Source organism: Rana temporaria, chromosome 4 (genome assembly GCF_905171775.1).
Source record: "Rana temporaria chromosome 4, aRanTem1.1, whole genome shotgun sequence".
Taxonomy (NCBI): Eukaryota; Metazoa; Chordata; class Amphibia; order Anura; family Ranidae; genus Rana; species Rana temporaria.
In genome coordinates this window covers 446,738,631-446,759,870 of record NC_053492.1, presented here as the reverse complement: position 1 = coordinate 446,759,870, position 21,240 = coordinate 446,738,631, and the positions used below count along the sequence as shown (strand labels likewise).

Sequence of the window (21,240 nt, the reverse complement as noted above, 5' to 3'; positions counted from 1 at the left end):
AAGCCTGAAAAAAAACAAGAAAAAAAAGACGATCCTGGCTTCGATCGCAGCGGTGAGTCAGAAGAAGCACCGGAGGGCGAAGGGAGTGGGGACGTCCCTTTTTGCCTCCCGTAAGAACGATCAAGAGGCGGAACAGCCGCCATGATCGTTCTTATGGTGTAGAGAATCGCCGGCTGAAAAAAATGATATCTGAATGATGCCTGTAGCTTTGCAATACCCAGAGTATTTTCTGGGTATTGCAAAGTATTGGCCGGGGTATTGCAAAGTATTGGCCGGGGTATTGCAGAGTATTGGTGCGGGGGTATTGCAGAGTATTGGTGCGGGGGTATTGCAGAGTATTGGTGCGGGGGTATTGCAGAGTATTGGTGCGGGGGTATTGCAGAGTATTGGTGCGGGGGTATTGCAGAGTATTGGTGCGGGGGTATTGCAGAGTATTGGTGCGGGGGTATTGCAGAGTATTGGTGCGGGGGTATTGCAGAGTATTGGTGCGGGGGTATTGCAGAGTATTGGTGCGGGGGTATTGCAGAGTATTGGTGCGGGGGTATTGCAGAGTATTGGTGCGGGGGTATTGCAGAGTATTGGTGCGGGGGTATTGCAGAGTATTGGTGCGGGGGTATTGCAGAGTATTGGTGCGGGGGTATTGCAGAGTATTGGTGCGGGGGTATTGCAGAGTATTGGTGCGGGGGTATTGCAGAGTATTGGTGCGGGGGTATTGCAGAGTATTGGTGCGGGGGTATTGCAGAGTATTGGTGCGGGGGTATTGCAGAGTATTGGTGCGGGGGTATTGCAGAGTATTGGTGCGGGGGTATTGCAGAGTATTGGTGCGGGGGTATTGCAGAGTATTGGTGCGGGGGTATTGCAGAGTATTGGTGCGGGGGTATTGCAGAGTATTGGTGCGGGGGTATTGCAGAGTATTGGTGCGGGGGTATTGCAGAGTAATTGCGCAGGGAAGGCAGAGCATTGCAGAGTATTGCGCAGGGAAGGCAGAGTATTGCAGGGGTTAATGCAGGGATGGCTGAGCAGGGATGGATGGATCTGTGACTGCAATAGTCACAGATCCATCCCACACTGCTGCTGCCATCCGCGCTCTCCTCTCACACTGTACCGATCGGTACAGCGAGAGGAGGGAGGAACCGGCGTCATCAAATGACGCCGGTTTGTTTACCTGTGATCGCGCCGTCATTGGACGGCGCGATCACATGGTAAAAGACCGCCGTTGCCGGTCAATTACCGTGATCTGTGTAGCGCCGGGTCTCATAGACCCGGCGCGCACAGAATTTTCTGTGTGCGCGCCCGAGGCAGCGCGCATTACTGCTTCTGGTGGGCGCCGTTTCAGAACGGCGACCCCCAGTTAAGCAACCACCTTGCCGCCGTTTGTAGACGGCGGCTGGTGGTTAAGTGGTTAAAGCAATTGTTACCTCAACACTTCATATTCCTGATATGTGCCAGCTGTACCATGTACTTGTATGCAGGACTTTTTTTCCTCAGAGAAAAGGTGCAGAAATTTCCCCCTTCTGAGTCACCCTTCGTCTCCACCCACTACCCACCTCCCAATACTGCCCCTTTTAAAGAATACAGAACCAAGTATCATTTTTTGCTACTAAATATTTTGTATGGAATTTGTTAGACCCCCAGCAGCAAAAGAAACCCCCCTGCAACAAAAGATCCCCTACACAACAGACCCCAAACCCACCCCCCCCCCCCAGCAACAATAGACCCCCAGTAGCAACAGATCTCCCAGCAGCCAGCATCAATAGACCCTTCAGTAGTCAGCAAGAATGGACCTCTCTCTCAACAGTAGATCCATCCCAGCAACAATATTGCTTCCTTAGAGTGAAATCAGTGGTGTTCCTGCCAGTCTCTCTGCTTTCCTATTAATTACTAACCACACTAAGACCCCATTCACATCTAGGCGTTTTTACGCCTGTAGCGCTACGCCTCTGCCGCCAGAGGGCTGGAAATACATGTCCCTCTATGGAGATGGTTCACATCTCCACGCCGAACGCCGGACGCCTGTCGCCTGCGGCGTGAAAAAAGGTCCCGGACCTTTTTTTCAGGCGTCTTCGAGCGTTCGGCTAGGAGATGGCAATCATCTCCATAGAGGGGGTCATCTTGGGACACATCTAGGCGGACAATACCCGCGTTTTGTCGCCGCAAATCGCGGTACAAAACGCCGCCATTTTTACCGCGATTTGCGGCGACAAAACGCCGCGATTTCGTCCGTCTAGATGTGAATGCAGCCTAAGCAGGAGAGCACACTGCTCACTGAAGCCCATTGTACTGCTCCTTCTCCCCCAGCTCTTATGCAGCTGAGAACAGAGGGAATGTGATCACCTATAATACAAATGGGAAAAAGGGTATTTTATATCTATACAAAAATGTTTGCCTTTCTTTTCTATTTTAAACTGAATGGGATGTTTTACAAGGTGATCGTTTACAATTGCTTTAAGATTTACAGCTGCTGAGAGAAAACAGTAGGAAGGATACAGAATGTGCTGAGAGAACACAGATTAGGGAGGGAGAAAAAAAAAGCATGAGAGGTGACAGGACAAACTCTGCTGCCAGGGAGACACAAGAGGATTCAATTTACAAGGATAGTGTCTTTTCTTTGGCCCAGCCATACATGGTTCGAATCTTGGCCTATATGGGTGCTGCATTTCTGGCAATGGTGGGTGCTGCATTTATGGACTTGTATTGGTGCTCAAACGAATACACTTAAAACAAATTTTAATGGTTCTAAGAATCTCAGGCAAAATGGTCGTCCCTTACGCATGTTCACTTCATCAAATCTGGCCCTCTTTGAAAAAAGTTTGGACACCCCTGGATTAAATCAAAGCATATTTATGTGTTAGAATGACCCAGTCAAAGTCCAGACCTAAGTCCAATTGAGAATCTGTTGCAAGACTTGAAAATTGCTTTTCACAGACGCTCTCCATCCAATCTGACAGAACTTAAGTTATTTTGCAAAGAAGAATGGGCAAAAATCTCCCTCTCTAGATGTGCAAAGCTGGTAGAGACATCCCCAAAAAGACTTGCAGTTGGCGGTTCTACAAAGTATTGACTCAGGGAGGCTGAATACAAATACACGCCACACTTTTCACAGATTTATTTGTTAAAATTTTTGAAAACAATTTATCATTTTCCTTCCACTTCACAATTATGTGCAACTTTGTGTTGGTCTATCACAGAACCGCAAACTTTTCAAACAAAGGGCCAGTTTATTGTCCTTCAGACGTTAGGAGGGCCGGATTGTGGCCAGCGGGGGTAAGAAATTTCCCGGGCCCAGCATTGGTGAGAGTAAATATGGCCTAATGCCGCGTACACACAACCGTTTTTCAGCATGAAAAAAAATTTCGTTTTTCAGCATGTCCAAAAAACGAAGTTTTCCCAACAATCATTAAAAACGATGTTGCCTACACACCATCGTTTTTAAAAAATGATCTAGCAAAGCGCGGTGACGTACAACACATACGACGGCACTATAAAGGGGAAGTTCCATTCGCCTTTGGGCTGCTTTAGCTGATTCTGTGTTGGTAAAAGACGATTCGCACTTTTCTGTCTGTTACAGCGTGATGAATGTGCTATCTCCATTATGAACGGTAGTTTTACCAGAACGAGTGCTCCCGTCTCATAACTTGCTTCTGAGCATGCGCGGGTTTTTTTTACATCGTTTTGGCCCACACACGATCATTTTTTACAACCCGAAAAACTACATAGTTTAAAACGACGTTAAAAAATGCAGCATGCTCGAATTTTTTTTTTTTTGTCGTTTTTCAGAACCTGAAAAATGATGTGAAGTCCACACACGATCATTTTAAATGACGTTTTTGAAAAATGTTTTTTTATGCCGAAAAATTATCGTGTGTACGCGGCATCAGTTTGCAGTCAGTAGGATATGGAGTAGTGCTCCTATTAGTAGGAGTAATTGTATCTCATCATTGGTATCAGTGAAAGAAATTGTGCCCCCTTGTTGGTGTCAGTGGGAAGAATAGTGCCTCATATCAGTGGGAGGAATAAAGGCTAGCAAAGGGCCACATTGGGCCCTCGGGCCGCAGTTTGGAGCACCCTGGTCTATCGCATAAAATCCCAATAAAAAAAACATTTACGTTTTTGGTTGTAACATGACAAAATGTGGAACATTTCAAGGGGTATGAATACTTTTTCTAGACACAGTATATTCTTTTGTTAAAGAATATTGTTATCAAATTGGTATAGGTAAAGTTCTGCTTGAAGGCAGCGAAGGGCCCCACAGTGTGTGTCGGCACCAAATACAATAAGGCAGTCAGATTAATTTATAACTAGCGCAATAAAATAGTCGGACAGGGCAGTATGCTGAATCCCCCGGCACTCGATCCAGCTAGTAAGCACAAATAGCATGCTTAATCAGACATTTATTTGTTCTTTTTATCTTCTGATGATCTGTGTGATTATACGGTTCTTGACTGTAATGCGAAAATTAATCGTCCAAAACACTGCGTTAATTCCTGCAGTCAATTTCAGTAGCGGTAACCAACCCATCAAAAAAAAAAAAAACATATCCCTGCTCCATTTTCTGTGTTATAATTACAGTGAAGGATGATGTAAATGAGCATCAGGAGGGGATCTTACATGATATACATTGAAAAGACATAACAGATGCGATTATTTTAGTCATCTAATATGTCAGCGCTCCAGAATCTGAGCAGATTGTTTAAAAGGAAAATCTCGTTACTTTGTTTCCTTTTTGTCGCTCATTTTCAACTTTGTCATCTGTCAGATCATAAAGAAGGGAAAAAAAAGAAAAGAGAGAACGGGGGGGGGAGAAAAATAATTATTCTATAACCATTGACAGTTTAGCACAAAAGCTGTCTCCAGGTCGATATTTTCCAGCAATATTTTTAACATATGAACAGTAGTTTTTGTAATTTCACCTTCGAGCTTAACCGATCATTATCCTATCAGAAGCATGTCAGTAATGCCTTTCTGACTGTCTGCCTCTTTTAGCGCCAAGAACCACTTCAGCGACTACAGCATACAAAATGTTTCCGGCAATCTCCTTCTGGCAGAGCAAGTTAGGCGGGACTGTTTGAAAGGTATGTCATAATGCTTGACCTTTACGTCACATTAATGCCTCTGTAGATTTTTCTTGTTACGCCCTTCGAATACTTAGATAAAGGAGTCCATTTAGCAAATTACCTGCTTATCAAGAGCCTTTTGTGGTCTCGGAGAGACGTAAATTACTGTACATGCATTTATAATACATCTTGAATATGAATGTACTTGTCATTTGACCACTTAGTCCGGTTTCCATCCCATTTAACACAAGATTTTTTTTTTTTTCTCCTTTCCTTAAGATGAAGCTTTTTTTTTTTTTTTTTTTTTTTTTTTTTTTTTCCGTCTTCTCAGACATGCAAAATGTGTTTTCAGGGAGGGTTAAAAAAAAAACGTACATGCTTTCATTAATGTTAGAATTCACAGTACAAGTCAGTTTTATTTTTGCAAATTAACATATTATAATGCCTATGAACAATGTGTGTATGTTATGTTTTTTTTTCCTTCACATATTTTTCATGCAAAATGAAGTGTACGTGAAATAGATTACAATACTGTGTTACACACATATATATATATATATATATATATATATATATATATATATATATATATATTATATTTCTTTTATTATTATTAAATTGTTGAACCCTTCCAAGCTATGTCTGGGAAAAAAAACTCAGTTATATATATATATATATATATATATATATATATATATATATATATATATATATATATATACAAACCCTAAAGCAGCTTATCATGAATCCCTTTTTTTTTTTTTACTTAACATTTATTTTTATTTTTTTGTTAACTTCTTTGTCGCAATAATTTCATAATGTGTTTGATTGCTAAGCAGTAGCAACATGTATAAAAATATTGTGTATTATTTCCTTGATGAATAGTTTTGGTCGCAGTTTATTTTAACATATCAAGTAATTAGTTAATTAGAGAAATACTGGATTTTTTTTTATAGTGTTTTGTGTTATATTTTTACATGTACAAGCACCCCCTTCCTTCTCCCCCCCCCCCCTTGCTTTCACCCCTCTCTCTTCCCCGCTCTCTCTCTCTCTTCCCCGCTCTCTCTCTCTTCCCCGCTCTCTCTCTTCCCCGCTCTCTCTCTTCCCCGCTCTCTCTCTTCCCCGCTCTCTCTCTCATCCCCTCTCTCTCTCTCATCCCCTCTCTCTCTCTCTCTCTCTCTCTTCCCTCTCTCTTCCCTCTCTCTCTCTCTCTCTCTCTCTCTCCCTCTCTCTCTCTCTCTCTCTTCCCCTCTCTCTCTCTCTCTCTCTCTCTTCCCCTCTCTCTTTCTCTTTCTCTCTCTCTCTCTCTCTCTCTCTCTCTCTCTCTCTCTCTCTCTCTCTCTCTCTTTCAATATAATGTGTGTGTGTGTGTGTGTGTGTGTATATATAAAATGTATAGAGAGATAGATAGAGATATATATATTCTCTATATCATCTTCAATAGATATAATTTTTTTAAATTGATACTTACATTATTATACAGGATTTATATTGCGCCAACAGTTTGCACAGCACTTTACAACATGGGGTCAGACAGTAAAGTTGCAATTCAATACAGGAGAAATCAGAGGGCCCTGCTCGTTAGGTCTTGCAATCTAGAAATAATAATATACATGCAAATATAAATTTAAAAAAATATATATTATTTCTAGATCGTAAGCCCTAATGAGCAGGGCCCTCTGAATTTATCCTGTATTGTAACTTTACTGTCTGCCCCCATGTTGTAAAGCACTGCACAAACTGTATAAATACTGTATAATAATGTACCGGTAAGTATCAATTTAAAAAAAATTATATTAATTTTTAACCAGGTTTTCCATTATTTAAATCTTATTTTGTATGTAATTGTTACTCATTTTCTGAATCTTTTTGTTTACAACCCTTTCTTCCATAAAACCTGATAAGTAATATGATTAAATTGTTAGAATTCTCAATTTTTCTCTTCCTACCATGTAGAATTTTTTTTATTATAAAGATGCTACTTATCCCATGTCTTAACCCCCCTGGCGGTATTCCCGAGTCTGGCTCGGGGTGGAATTTCAGGACCAAAAGCGGTAACCCCGAGCCATGCTCGGGACCCCCTCCCAGAGTCCACAGGCACAAGTTACCGTATTTATCGGCGTATAACACGCACCCCAATTTTAAGAGGGGAGTTTAAGGAAACAATGTTTTCACAGCCCTCTTTACAGTACACAGCCCATCTCCCCAGTACATAGCCCCCCCCCCCCATTCATTATACGTCCCCCCCTATTCATTATACGTCCCCCCCCATCCAGTACAACCCCCCATCCATTATACAGCCCCCCTCCCCAGTATACAGCTCCCGTCCATTTTACATTCCCCCATGCAGTACTCGGCCCCCCATCCATTATACATCCCCCCCATCCAGTACACAGCCCCCCATCCATTATACATCCCCCCCATCCAGTACACAGCCCCCCATCCATTATACATCCCCCCCATCCAGTACACACCCCCCCTGCACTCCCAGAAGACCCCCCAGTCTCCTGGGACAGTGCTGCCAGCATTCTCTACAGTTAAGTAAAAAAAGCTTCCATATACCTCAATAGCTCCGGGTATTTTTCACTGACCTGGTCACATGACTGCTCTTCTCCTGATGTTACACAGATGGTCATGTGACCGCTCTCCTCCTCCAATCAAAGCTACACTCAGAGGAGGAAGAGACACAGGAGGAGCGGTGTAGAAGGGGCAGGCAAGTGCCTTTTTTTCCCTCAACTTTAGATTATGCAGGGAGCGCTGTTCCAGGGCCATGGGGAGGCGGTCCGCCCGATCCCGCCCCCTATTGGTAAAACATGATATCGGCGTATAACACGCAGGCACTGTTTACCCTCTGTTTTCAGAGGAAAAAAGTGCGTGTTATACAACGATAAATACGGTACTTAGCTTGTCCCTGGATCCTGCGATGCCTCCCTGCTGTGTGATCGAGCGGTGTCCTCACTCGATTCACACAGTGCCCCGAGCTCCGTTACCCGGACGTTATGACGCACGGAGGCGGAGATCGGCGCCAAATTTAAAAAAGTAAATTAACACAATACATACAGTATACTGTAATCTTATAGATTACAGTACTGTATGTAAAAAATACACACCCCCGTTGTCCCTAGTGGTCTGCCCAGTGTCCTACATGTACTTTTATATAATAAAAACTGTTCTTTCTGCCTGGAAACTGGAGATTGTCCATAGCAACCAAAAACTGTCCCTTTATGTCAAAAGTGGTTTTAGAGCAGCTAGAAAACGGCGATAATAAATTATAATCACTTGCAGAATTGAGCGATAGCGATTTGTGGGGAAATTCGTCATCAAAAAATTAAAAGTAATTTTTATTTGTTATTTTCATTTATATTTATTTATTTGTATTATAATTTATGATTTTGTGTTTCAAATTTCATTATACCCGGGATGTCTACTAGACTCTTGTTTGGACAGATTTAAGTGCGTTATTTCTAAGAATTACAGGCCTACAATGTAAAACGCCAAATTTCCATGCAAAATAATTGTACCGCTTTCAGCACCTAAAATCTGAATTAATCATACCGCCAGGGAGGTTAAGAGCCATCAGTCTAGGCCTGAATGGTGTCAGATGACGTGTCCCTATATAACAGCACGAGCATCAATGTAAATCTGTGATGAGATGGCAGGTTGTCCTCTGTAAATACTACGGGATGATCTATCATTTTCGATCATTTGCGAAAGTGATAGTGCTTTATTGTAACACAGATCCTATATTTGCAGTCTCACATCATCATGTGAACTGGTCATTAATACAATTTGTCTGGCAACCAGATTGCTGTTTTGTGCTTTGCGAATTCAAAGTGTTCAGTTAGCATCTGGCAGGAGTACATTATTGTTTGGTGAAAACGGTTTCCCATTGACACGCCAGGCAGTCCTGCTTTTATGTAATTTTCCTAAATGCTTTTTACGCTCTGCTTAAAAAATATATATATATATATATATATATATATATTGTAAGAGATTGTTTAGAGGTTAATTTTATTGTCCGAGATTTGTGTTTTGTTATTGAAGCGTGTATTATGTTGTTTTTTTGTTTTTTTTACACCTTCAACATGGCTATCCACACCTATTGGGCTTACATCCTCCTGTACTAGTTGCGGGCAGGTACGGTATATGCAGTAAAGCATATTCAGGGGAAGTAAAAGGGGAGGCAATAGAAAGTGAGTACAATCTATGGAAAGCATGGAATCGGAGGACAACCAATAGTTTGTGAGGCAGAGTGGGTAGCGATCATTACTAGTAAGAAGTAATTAGTTATGGTTAAAACTGATGTGAGAATTCTGGGAAAGAATACGCAGAACCATTTAAATTTAACACATTTTCCAGGTTTCCCCCGCCCAGCACCCCCTTATACTTATCTGAGCCCAATCTCAATCCAGCTCTGTGCCTGGATTTTTCCGCTTTCTTCCTCACATAGTGGATTGATGGCAGTGGGAGCCATTGGCTCCTTCTGCTGCTGTCAGTCACATCTTATGAGGGGGCAGAGCAAAGCTATGCTGTCTGTGTCTATGGATACATAGGGCTTGTGAGTGAGCCTGAATGAGTACCCCCCTCAGCAAGAGGCTTGCAAGGGGGGTAATCGAAAGGGAGGTGCCAGGAGCAGCAGGGGACCCCAGCTTCGGCCTCCACTAACTTCAATTGGTTTTCGATTGTGTAATCACTATGCCAGCTATTATGTGGTGATCCAAGCTAAAGCCTTTATTTAGAAAAATTATTGTTTCAGATTGTTGCCTGTAGATAGCAGTATGCCTCTGTTTAATATTGTAATTGTCTGTTACAATTATAGTATTAAAATTTATAAATTTAAATCTTATATTGTATATGCAGTCATGTCAAAGCATGTACACCTACAGACAGGAACTGAGTCTTTATTGAAGCAGTATCTACAGGTAAAGGTGATATACTTGAACAAAAGCACAAGAATAATTGGCATTTTCAATCAATGTAATGTGTACAGTACTATATAAATACTATAAAAAAAAGTAACTATATATTTGGCCTTGGAAGCTAGTCTTGCCACTTTAGCAGAAATGACTTGTAGGCATTTTCCATAACTTTCCACCAGTCTGACAATCGAGTTGGTGAACTTTTTGACCACTTCTTTATATAAAATGGAAAAAAGGGGGGGATAATTGCGCTAAACTCAATTGTGCACTTGTGTGAGATATGTGACCAAATATGTGCGTTTAACAAGTGAATCTATACTGGAGGTATAGATTCGTCCTGTGGAATCAGGGGGGCGTAGCCACCTGTTCCCACTGAACACTGGTGTGTATAAGCCCAGTAGTCATATGACACTGGGATGTGTCAATCGTGACTGCAAAGTAGCAGAGTCAGGGAGCTGTGACTGCCAGTCCCTCCCAGACAGTGACTGGTGTGAGCCCAAAAAAATTGCAGTGATTAAACAATGTAACACAAATAATAACACGAAAATGGTAAAAACCGTGATGGCAGTATCTGCTGAAATTAATCACAGAATTGATATAAGTCCATAAAGTCCAAATTTAGAAAATTGGATAGATAGTAAGTCCATAGGCTATGAAGACACCCGTGAAATTCCAGAAATGCTGTAACTGAACACCAGATGTGAGTCCACCACCAATTATGCAGCTGCTTACCAGAAATTCAGGTCCTGCCGGACCACTATCAACATATCTCTTAACCAAGATTTTAAGGTAGTAGGAACTCCTCCACTTGCACCAGAACCCAGCCGTATCCAGCGATGGATATAGAAAACAAGACAGAGCTCCACATGGCATAAAATCCGGGACGCCATCCCCTTCATTTCTCCAAACGAGTGGCTGTTGTTCCTGGATACGTCCGGCCGGCGTTACAGGCCAGTTGCTGGTTTTTTATCTACAAATGTGAGTTGTATATTCATCTTATGTTATTTTAAATAAATCACCCGGATTTTATGCCATGTGGAGCTCTGTCTTGTTTTCTATATCCATCGCTGGATACGGCTGGGTTCTGGTGCAAGTGGAGGAGTTCCTACTACCTTAAAATCTTGGTTAAGAGATATGTTGATAGTGGTCCGGCAGGACCTGAATTTCTGGTAAGCAGCTGCATAATTGGTGGTGGACTCACATCTGGTGTTCAGTTACAGCATTTCTGGAATTTCACGGGTGTCTTCATAGCCTATGGACTTACTATCTATCCAATTTTCTAAATTTGGACTTTATGGACTTATATCAATTCTGTGATTAATTTCAGCAGATACTGCCATCACGGTTTTTACCATTTTCGTGTTATTATTTGTGTTACATTGTTTAATCACTGCAATTTTTTTGGGCTCACACCAGTCACTGTCTGGGAGGGACTGGCAGTCACAGCTCCCTGACTCTGCTACTTTGCAGTCACGATTGACACATCACAGTGTCATATGACTACTGGGCTTATACACACCAGTGTTCAGTGGGAACAGGTGGCTACGCCCCCCTGATTCCACAGGACGAATCTATACCTCCAGTATAGATTCACTTGTTAAACGCACATATTTGGTCACATATCTGACACAAGTGCACAATTGAGTTTAGCGCAATTATCCCTCCTTTTTTTCACTTGTTCATAATTTGTTTATACACAATTTAATTGCTGCTTATCAATCTCAAACTATCATCTTAGCGCAGTTGTTCCCAAATTTTTCCTTTATATAAAATACCTTCAGCTGCAAGATGTTTGTGGGTTTCCTTTTTTCTTGCAAGAGCTGCCCTTTTTCAAATGCCGTCACAACATTTTAGTGGTATTTAAATTAAGGTTTTGACTGCTCTGGCTGGGGTAAAAGAAGATCAGGTTCAGGGGGGACCCCTAATATCTCTTAAAAAGGCCCTGTCCTGTACATTGTGCTATTAGCTAGGGCCTTTTTAAGCCCCTAATGTGATGACAATAAAGTTAAAGCAGTTGCCCTCCTCTAAACTGTAAAAAAAAAAAAAAAAAAAACTCCCTGAACCCTCCACTTTATGTATGCCCTCTTTATACTGACCACAAAAATCATGGCTGCTGAGCCCTGACCACCGTGGTCAGAGTACGTCCCTCCATTATACGCTGCCTGCTCTCAGCTTTCCTCTCTCCCCCTCCTTCCTGCCTCTCGGCTCCCTGTCTGTCTGTTTCCACTCAGCCCTGCCCACCCGCTGGCATACCACACTGTGTAAAGCATTTTAAAAAACGAGCAGTGTAACAGTGTAAATACCGATTTTCAGCTGTCTTCAGGCCGGTCACGTGGCTAGCGACGATTTACAGCTACGAGACAGGGCTTCTGCGGGGGGAGCTGACGTCAGAGGGAGATCACGTCCCCTTCCACAGAAGCAATCCATCGGAGCTGGAAAGTGGCCGCGAATCACGTGACCGGCCTAAAGACAGCTGAAAATCTGTATTCACACTGCTCGTTTTTTTAAAAATGCTTTACACAGTGTGCTATGCCATTCTCTAATAGAGGGTCTGGCATAGACTTAGACAAATGGGTTCACAAACCCTTTAAGTAATAAAATAGATACATCAGATCAATAAAAGGAAATAAGCAAGAGGATGCACAGGTGTTGCATGCATCCCAGTTCCGTCAGTTCTGTTCATGTCTATTGGGACACAGCGGCTGCATGGACTCACCCGCTGTATCCCAATGTGACATTCGTGCAGCTGTGGGTGCAGGGCCGGAACACACCCAGGGTGAATTCAGGGACACGCACCCACATGGGTGTCATATTGGAACACACAGGTTGTGTCCCAATAGACATGAATAGAACTGCTGGGTGATGCACACATCCCTGTGCCTGTAAACAATGGGCCAGCATAGGGCAGGGATATAATCGCCCCATGTGAACAAGACCTAAAGCTTCGCCTATAGACAGTTTAGGGTACTGTAGTTTATCACCAGTTCACAGGTGTAGACTGTTTTAACCTCTTCAGCTCCTTTTTTTTTTTTTTTTTAACAAAAACGTGGCTAATATACTGTGTCGGTATTCACCACAATTATGGGTTTGATGAAGCATTCATTTTGTGTGACATAAAAAAATTGCATCTGCCACTGTTTAATTCTCCAGGGTTCTCTGCTTTCAGAAAATATATCATGTATGAGGGTTATAGGTAATCTTCAGGCCTAAAATATGTGCAGAAACTGCTCTGGCAGTGAAAGGGTTGAAGGTTAATTTTTGTTTGATCTTGCATGGTTTGTAGGTTTTAGGAAGATGAGTTGGTACAATAATGAGCATGATACAAACGGAGCATGTAGAGCATAAATACAATAAAAAAAATAAAGTAGGCTGTTTCTAAGAATGCTATGATAATATATGCAGCCTGTTTATTCTGACCTTGCCATTAAGCTCTCAGCAGTGTTTTTCTGTGTAGTATTGACAGTAAAAAATGTATCTTTACCATCGGGGACACTGCATAGTCCCTATTCACTGTTGGCGGTCTGTTCATACTTCATCACAGAGATGAAAAGATAAAATCTCAGTACTGTGTATTCTGGCTGTCACAGCCCCTTTAGAGGGAAGCTATCCATTCCATATTGCTTTCTCAGCATCTTGCTGACAGACTGCCAGTTCCATCATTAAACTCTAATCTCAAGCACTCACAACAGTGTTCTGCATGTCGTTAATATGAGAAACAACAGAGCAGATCCTAATCACGTCTCAGCTTGTCTCTTCTATTTTGTGAAGCCTTGGATCAGTGATTACTTTAGCAGTTTTGTCCTGTGCTTCCTTCCCTTTTCCTCTTGAATAGATGCACTAGTCACCCTAGAGAAGTTACTCAGTGATGGCAGTATGCCCAGCCGCCTCACAGTGAATCGACTCACCGAAGCCTTCGCCATGAGAGGAGATGTGGGCAGCCTGGAAAAAATGGAAGCGATGACGGTCAGCAGCGGCGTAGACCTTCCCAGAATGAACAGACAATATCTCAACACCAAACTGTTAGCTCACTTCAGAAAGTAAGTAAAGACGTGACCTGAGTAGATACCAGTGGGCCTCGTGTATAAACCGTGTGGTAATAGACGGAGTTCATTACTAAACGCGGCTCCCCTCCTTTGAATGCATGGGGCACAAATAAATGTCAGTGTGCAGCGCCTACTACATCAAAAACGACTGTAAATCTATATACAGTGGAACCTTGGTTTATGAGTAACGTGTTTTAACCACTTCCCGACCGCCGCATGTAAATGTACGTCCACAGAATGGCACGTATAGGCAAATGGGCGTACATGTACGTCCTTGCCTTCTAGCGGGTGGGGGGTCCGACCCCCACCCCCCCCCCCCCCCCCCCCGCTACATGCGGCGGTCGGATTCCCGCGGGGAGCGATCCGGGACGACGGCGCGGCTATTCGTTTATAGCCGCTCCGTCGCGATCGCTCCCCGGAGCTGAAGAACGGGGAGAGCCGTATGTAAACACGGCTTCCCCGTGCTTCACTGTGGCGCCTGCATCGATCGAGTGATCCTTTATATAGGGAGACTCGATCGATGACGTCAGTCCTACAGCCACACCCCCCTACAGTTGTAAACACACACTAAGTGAACACTATCTCCTACAGCGCCCCCTGTGGTTAACTCCCAAACTGCAACTGTCATTTTCACAATTAACAATGCAATTTAAATGCATTTTTTGCTGTGAAAATTACAATGGTCCCAAAAATGTGTCAAAATTGTCCGAAGTGTCCGCCATAATGTCGCAGTCACGAAAAAAATCGCTGATCGCCGCCATTAGTAGTAAAAAAAAAAAAAATTAATAAAAATGCAATAAAACTATCCCCTATTTTGTAAACGCTATAAATTTTGCGCAAACCAATCGATAAACGCCTATTGCGATTTTTTTTACCAAAAATAGGTAGAAGAATACGTATCGGCCTAAACTGAGGAAAAAAAACATTTTTATATATGTTTATGGGGGATATTTATTATAGCAAACAGTAAAAAATATTGATTTTTTTTCAAAATTGTCGCTCTATTTTTGTTTATAGCGCAAAAAATAAAAACAGCAGAGGTGATCAAATACCACCAAAAGAAAGCTCTATTTGTGGGGAAAAAAGGACGCCAATTTTGTTTGGGAGCCACGTCGCACGACCGCGCAATTGTCTGTTAAAGCGACGCAGTGCCGAATCACAAAACCTGGCCTGGGCATTTAGCTGCCTAAAGGTGCCGGAGCTGAGCAGAGCCGTTCAGAAATACTCAGTTCCCCGGTGTTTCCAAGCCTTTCCAAGGGTTTCCAAAGTCAGCCGAGCTATCCCCGGGCCTTTCCGAGTGTTTCCGAGGCTCTCTGGCCACATGCAGATTTTGATTGCCATTGTAGTCAATGCGGAACAAATAATTTTTGTTTCCATTGACTTCTATGTGGAAACTCGCTTTGATATGTGAGTGCTTTGGATTACGAGAATTCTCCTGGAACGAATTATGCTTGTAATGCAAGGTTCCACTGTATATAGTAACTTTCCAGTCTTGGGGAACCAACTAAAAATGACCATATCTGCAACTTATGATACAATAGTATGAGGATCAGTAGGAAGAATGATCCTTACACTTGTGGCCATTGGGAAGAATTAGCCCTTTACAGATAACTAAAGGGATCAATGGAGTCAGTGGGAAACTAAGAAGCAGAAAGCCCTGGTAGACCTTTCAAAGATAGCCAAGTCTCCCATAGCTGAAGACAGATCTGTCTGTGACTATTTATTTACACATTTTCTTTTAATTCTTGGGTAGAGTATGGAAGAATTTTTTTTTCCCAAATTGCAGGCTCCTGCCATGTAAATCCTCAATTTTGTATTCAATGTGCTCCTAGACAAACATCTCGTGGAAGGTAAGTGAAGGTCCCCACTCATGGGGAATGTAGTTGACCCTTAATGTCCTAAAGCAGGGATAAGCAATTAGCGGACCTCCAGCTGTTGCAGAACTACAAGTCCCATGAGGCATAGCAAGTCTCTGACAGCAGCAAGCATGACACCCAGAGGCAGAGGCATGATGGGATTTGTAGTTTTGGAACAGCTGGAGGTCCGCGAATTGCATATCCCTGTCCTAAAGAGTCAAATAGGCTTAGGCGGTCTCTGTAATCGTTCTCTCCTTACAGCATTCAGTAACTCCAGAGATGAATCTCGTGGCAGTCGGAAAAAAACAGAAAACAGGCTCCACATAGCGGAAAAACGTCTTGACTCTTTATTAAAAAAACGACTACGAGAAGAAACCAATCAGGAGTGCGTAACTGGCAATCCTTGCCACATCCCAGAGAACATTTTGGAAATGGGGTGCCCTTTTTAGGAATTTTATGGGCAAGGAAAGTGAGCCAGCATGAAAGGGAGTAATAATGTAAAAATTTATTGAATATACATATAGTGAGTGAAAAACGTATATAGCGCGACACAAGCGACCTGAAACGCCTCAGGGCGCTTGGTATCCATTTCCTACTATATTTTGCCTTCAGAATAGATGGGTTTTGAGTTTTTTCCTGAAGGCCTGGTGATTCACTTCCGTTTCGGATACTGGTCGGTAGAGCGTTCCACAGTCTAGGTCCTTGGACTGCAAGATCCTTGGACTGTATATACTTGAGTATAAGCCGACCCGAATATAAGCCGAGGCACCTAATTTTACCACAGAAAAAAATGGGAAAACTTATTGACCTCGAGTATAAGCCTAGGGTGTCCATCTGCATGCCTCACTGTGCCTATGACTAGACTGACGTTTAACATGAGAGTCTCTGGAAGGGGTGCCCGGCTTTAAAAAGTCGGTGCTCCCCGGCCGTAGGTCCCCCAGACAACAAACTTTGCACACTTGTAGAGGAAGAGTGGGGCTACATGTGTGCCAAGTTGCCAGGGGACCTACGGCCAGCCGGTACTGGGTCCCCAAAGTTCGGGAGATCAGGTGCAAAAAGGTGACTCGAGTATAAGCCGAGGGGGGCATTTTCAGCACAAAAAGAAATGTTCTGAAAAACTCGCCTTATACTCGATTATATACGGTATATTGAAAATGCACAAGTAGGTACACCTAAAAACAATGCACCTGAACACGATCGAACAAAACAGCAGCTGAATAACGGAACACACTAGCCTCAAAAGTACAGGTTACAGTAAATGTGTGGTCACAGATGATCCCAACATGTTTCGGAGATGGGAGGTGTAGGTATTCAATTCCTTCTTCAGGGATTTTTAACACTCTGTTTGTTGTATTAAAAAAAAAATGTACATAAAGGATAACTCATAAATACGTATAAATACTAGAAAATGTATAAATATAAAGGTATATGAATACAGCAGGTAAGCGGCAAAACATCTATTCGTGGGACTTGGGAATTCATCATACTCACAAAGGATCATGTCCTTAGAAATTCAGTACACAGAGGTTCACAAGTATTCATATACATGTATTCATTTTCTAGTATTTATATGTATTTATGCATTTTCCTTTATGTACAATTTTTTTGAATAGAACAAACAGACTGTTACAAACCCCTGAAGGGATACCCTAAATACAGGCCGTTATGGAACAATTATTGCTTGCGTTAAATAAATTGCCGGAACTTGTCGATTGGAAAAATGCAGGACTAATGTTTCTATGCCAATTGTTTGAGGGAGATGTAATGCTATCTTTTGATATATTGAAAGAACGTTACCGACTGTCAAATAAGAACTTTTACCAGTATCTTCAAATACGACATGCCTTACAAAGTCGGACGTCAAATTTCAGACTGATGCCATAAAAAGTTCATGTGCACGTAAAGGCAGATGTCCCAATACTTTTGACAATATAGGCCCAGATTCAGAAAGGACTTACGATGGCGTATCTCCAGATACGCCGTCGTAAGTCCAAATGTGCGCCATCGTATCTTTAAGCATATTCTGGAAACCAGATACGCTTAAATTTGGCCAAGATACGTCCGACGTAAGTCTCCTACGCCGTCGTATTTTGGGTGCATATTTATGCTGGCCGCAAGGGGCGCTTCCGTAGATTTACGCGTCAAATATGCAAATGACCTAGATACGCCGATTCATGAACGTACTTGCGCCGGCTATGCCGTTTACGTAAGGCTTACGTCCGGCGTAAAGTTACCCAGACTATATGAGGCGTAGGTAATGCAAAGTATGGACGTCGGAACAAGCGTATATTTTTACGTTGTTTACTTAAGTCGTACGTGAATGGGGCTGTGCGTAGGTTACGTTCACGTCACAGGCATTGAGCCGGCGTATCTTAGGGAGTAAATTTGACGTGATACTGAGCATGCGCCGTACGATCGGCGCCTCATTTACATGGGGTCACGATTTATTTCAATACAAAACGCCCCCTACCAGCCTACTTTGAATTAGGCGGGCTTACGCCGACCCATTTTTGCTACGCCAACGTAACGAGCAAGTGCTTTGTGAATACTGGCCTTGCCTCACTATGTTACGTCGGCGTAGTGCAAATGAGATGCGCTACGCTGGCCAAAAGATACGCCATTGTATCTAAATCTGGCCCATAGTGTATATTCATGGTAGCCTACTGTTTTTTTTTAGGAAAGTTTCTACCTGCAAACTTTATCAGCAGGGGAACGTGCAAGACATTGCATCATATTGGTGCGCAAGAAAGCTTTCTTGAATTAGGTGTGACTGCGAGAAAATTGTTATACCACTTGCCAACTTGTATTTGTGAATCAGACCAATGGGGTACTTCGGTGTCAGTGACACAAGTACGGCCGTGGTGGGAGAGCTCTCCCAACTGGAGTCCCAAGCGGCTAGAAAGAACTTTTAAGATAATAAATCTTGTCCTGTGTCCATCCAAAACACACACACTCTTTTGAGTAGAGCTGCCCAATCAGTACAAGCAGATTTTTATTAAAACGGGTCAAACCAATCAACTGTACTGATTTTTAATGGCTGGTTTTATGTGTTTTCCATATTCAGAAGATAGTTTAAATTATGAATTTCTGTCAGTGGAGAGCTGGTTAAAGGCCAGGGTGAGTTAAATCATAAGCTACATTTGCTAGGTGCACATTTGCGGCTCTTATCCAAGCCTTTCATGCACGCCTTCATCAGAAGTACAAATGGAGCGCCGGAGCGGAGATGTGGCCAAATGAAGTTGTCAGGCCAGGTTATGTAGACGGCACATTTCCCGCGCGTGTGTGTACACATCATAAACACATTAAATTATTAGCATCGGCCCTTCAACGATAAAACCTAAAGCACCACAACGTGGTGGGCAAATTATATTTAATATCACTTTTTGAATCGAGCAGGACAGTTCTAGAGGGGGGAAAAAGGGAGACCCAGGTAAATATTTAATTTTATATTTCCTGAAATACAGTAATAGTTTTTCACATCAATTATTGAATATCAAGCCTTAATGTTCATTCTAATGCCTTTTAGGTAGCAATGGTTTCTTGCTGGCTCGGGTGAAAGTCACTCCTGCTCAGGGAAGAGGCAATAATATAATAATATCTAGCTTGCTCAAGTACCAAGTTACACCTAAGAGTTGAAGCAAAGTGGATAGTAAACTCTAAAACATATGGGTTTCTTTTAGAATGTAGTTTAGTTCCTATAACAAGGCCAACTTTACCTTAAAGGGGTTGTAAAGCTTCCCGTTTTTTCACCTTCATGCATCCTATGCATGAAGGTGAAAAAACATCCGATGCTTACAGGTCCCCCCCCATTTACTTACCTGAGCCCTCGAAAGTCCCATGTTGTGAGCGCGCTGGCTTCTCGGCTCTTTGGATATTGGATAGATTGATAGAAACGCAGCTATTGGCTTGCAGTGCTGTCAATCAACTCCAATGATGTGAGGGCTGGGGGGGGGGGGGCGGGGGTGAGTCCTGTAGTTGGCGGCTATGGACGCAGAATACAGGACTCGGGAGCGTGCCCGCAAGGTAACCACCTTCCCACAAAGGGTTATCAGAAGCGGGGAGGAGCCGAGGCACCCGCCAAGGGACCCCAGAAGAGGACGATCGAGGCCACTCTGTCCAAAATGAGCTGCACAGTGGAGGGAAGTATGATATGTTTGTTATTTTAACTACTTGCCGACCTGCCGCCGTCGTTTTACGGCAGCAGGTCGGCTCCCCTGCGCGAGAGCCCGTAGCTCTACATCGGCTCTCTCGCAGGCCACTAGGTGCGCGCGCGCCCCCCGCTCGCTCCCGTGCCCGGCGGGCGCGATCACCGTCGGGCACACGCAATCGCTCGTTACAGAGCGTGGACTGGGAGCTGTGTGTGTAAACACACAGCTCCCGGTCCTGTCAGGGGGGGAAATGCTGATCTTCTGTTCATAGAATGTCTGAACAGAAGATCAGTGATTTCTCCTAGTGAGGCCATCCCCTCTACAGTTAGAACACACCCAGGGAACATACTTAACCCCTTCCCTGCCCCCTAGTGTTAACCCCTTCACTACCAGTGGCATTTTTATAGTAATCCAATGCATTTTTATAGCACTGATCGCTATAAAAATGCAAATAGTGTCCAAAGTGTCCGCCATAATGTGGCAGTACCGAAAAAAAATCGCTGATCACCGCCATTAATAGTAAAAAAATAAAAATGCCATAAAAATACCCCTTATTTTGTAAACGCAATAACTTTTGCGCAAACCAATCAATAAACGCTTTTTGCAAAAAGTTAAAAATATTCATTTTTTTACAAAATTGTTGCTCTATTTTTGTTTATAGCGCAAAAACTAAAAACTGCAGAGGTGATCAAATACCACCACAAGAAAGCTCTATTTGTGGGGAAAAAAGAACGCCAATTTTGTTTGGGAGCCACGTCGCACGACCGCGCAATTGTCAGTTAAAGCGACGTAGTGCCGAATCGCAAAAAGTGCTCTGGTCTTTGACCAGCAATATGGTCCGGGCGTTAAGTGGTTAAAAAAAAATGTGAAGCTTTAGTATCGCTTTTTAAAGTTACCCTGTCATTAAAGAACTATTGAGGAGGCTATTATGTAACTTCTTGTAAAAATGTTAGATGCTGGGCTGCTATGCTGAGCCACCTGCTTGGTCCAGTACTGTTCCTGGGATTGGACCTTTAATGCGAGTCACTGATGAAAAGGAAGTAAGCCGGTCAGGAAAGGAGTTTGTCAGTATTAAAAATGTCATTCGTATTTATCTCCTGATAAGTTTCTCTTAACATCTACAGTGCCTTGAAACAAACTCCTTTTCCACATTTTGTCATGTTGCAACCAAAAACAAATGTATTTTATTGGGATTTTATGTGATGGACCAACACAAAGTG

At 42.9% G+C, this 21,240-nt stretch overlaps 1 protein-coding gene across 1 annotated transcript in view; it reads left to right on the top strand.

Annotated features, from left to right (window-relative positions):
• The window catches only part of LRPPRC (leucine rich pentatricopeptide repeat containing), a 253,528-nt gene that overhangs the window by 194,385 nt on the left and 37,903 nt on the right, over positions 1-21,240 (top strand). Inside the window, exons 31-32 of the mRNA XM_040351539.1 lie at positions 4,984-5,072; positions 13,806-14,010. Coding sequence (XP_040207473.1) covers positions 4,984-5,072; positions 13,806-14,010 — 294 coding nt within the window. The remainder of the gene's footprint in view (positions 1-4,983; positions 5,073-13,805; positions 14,011-21,240) is intronic.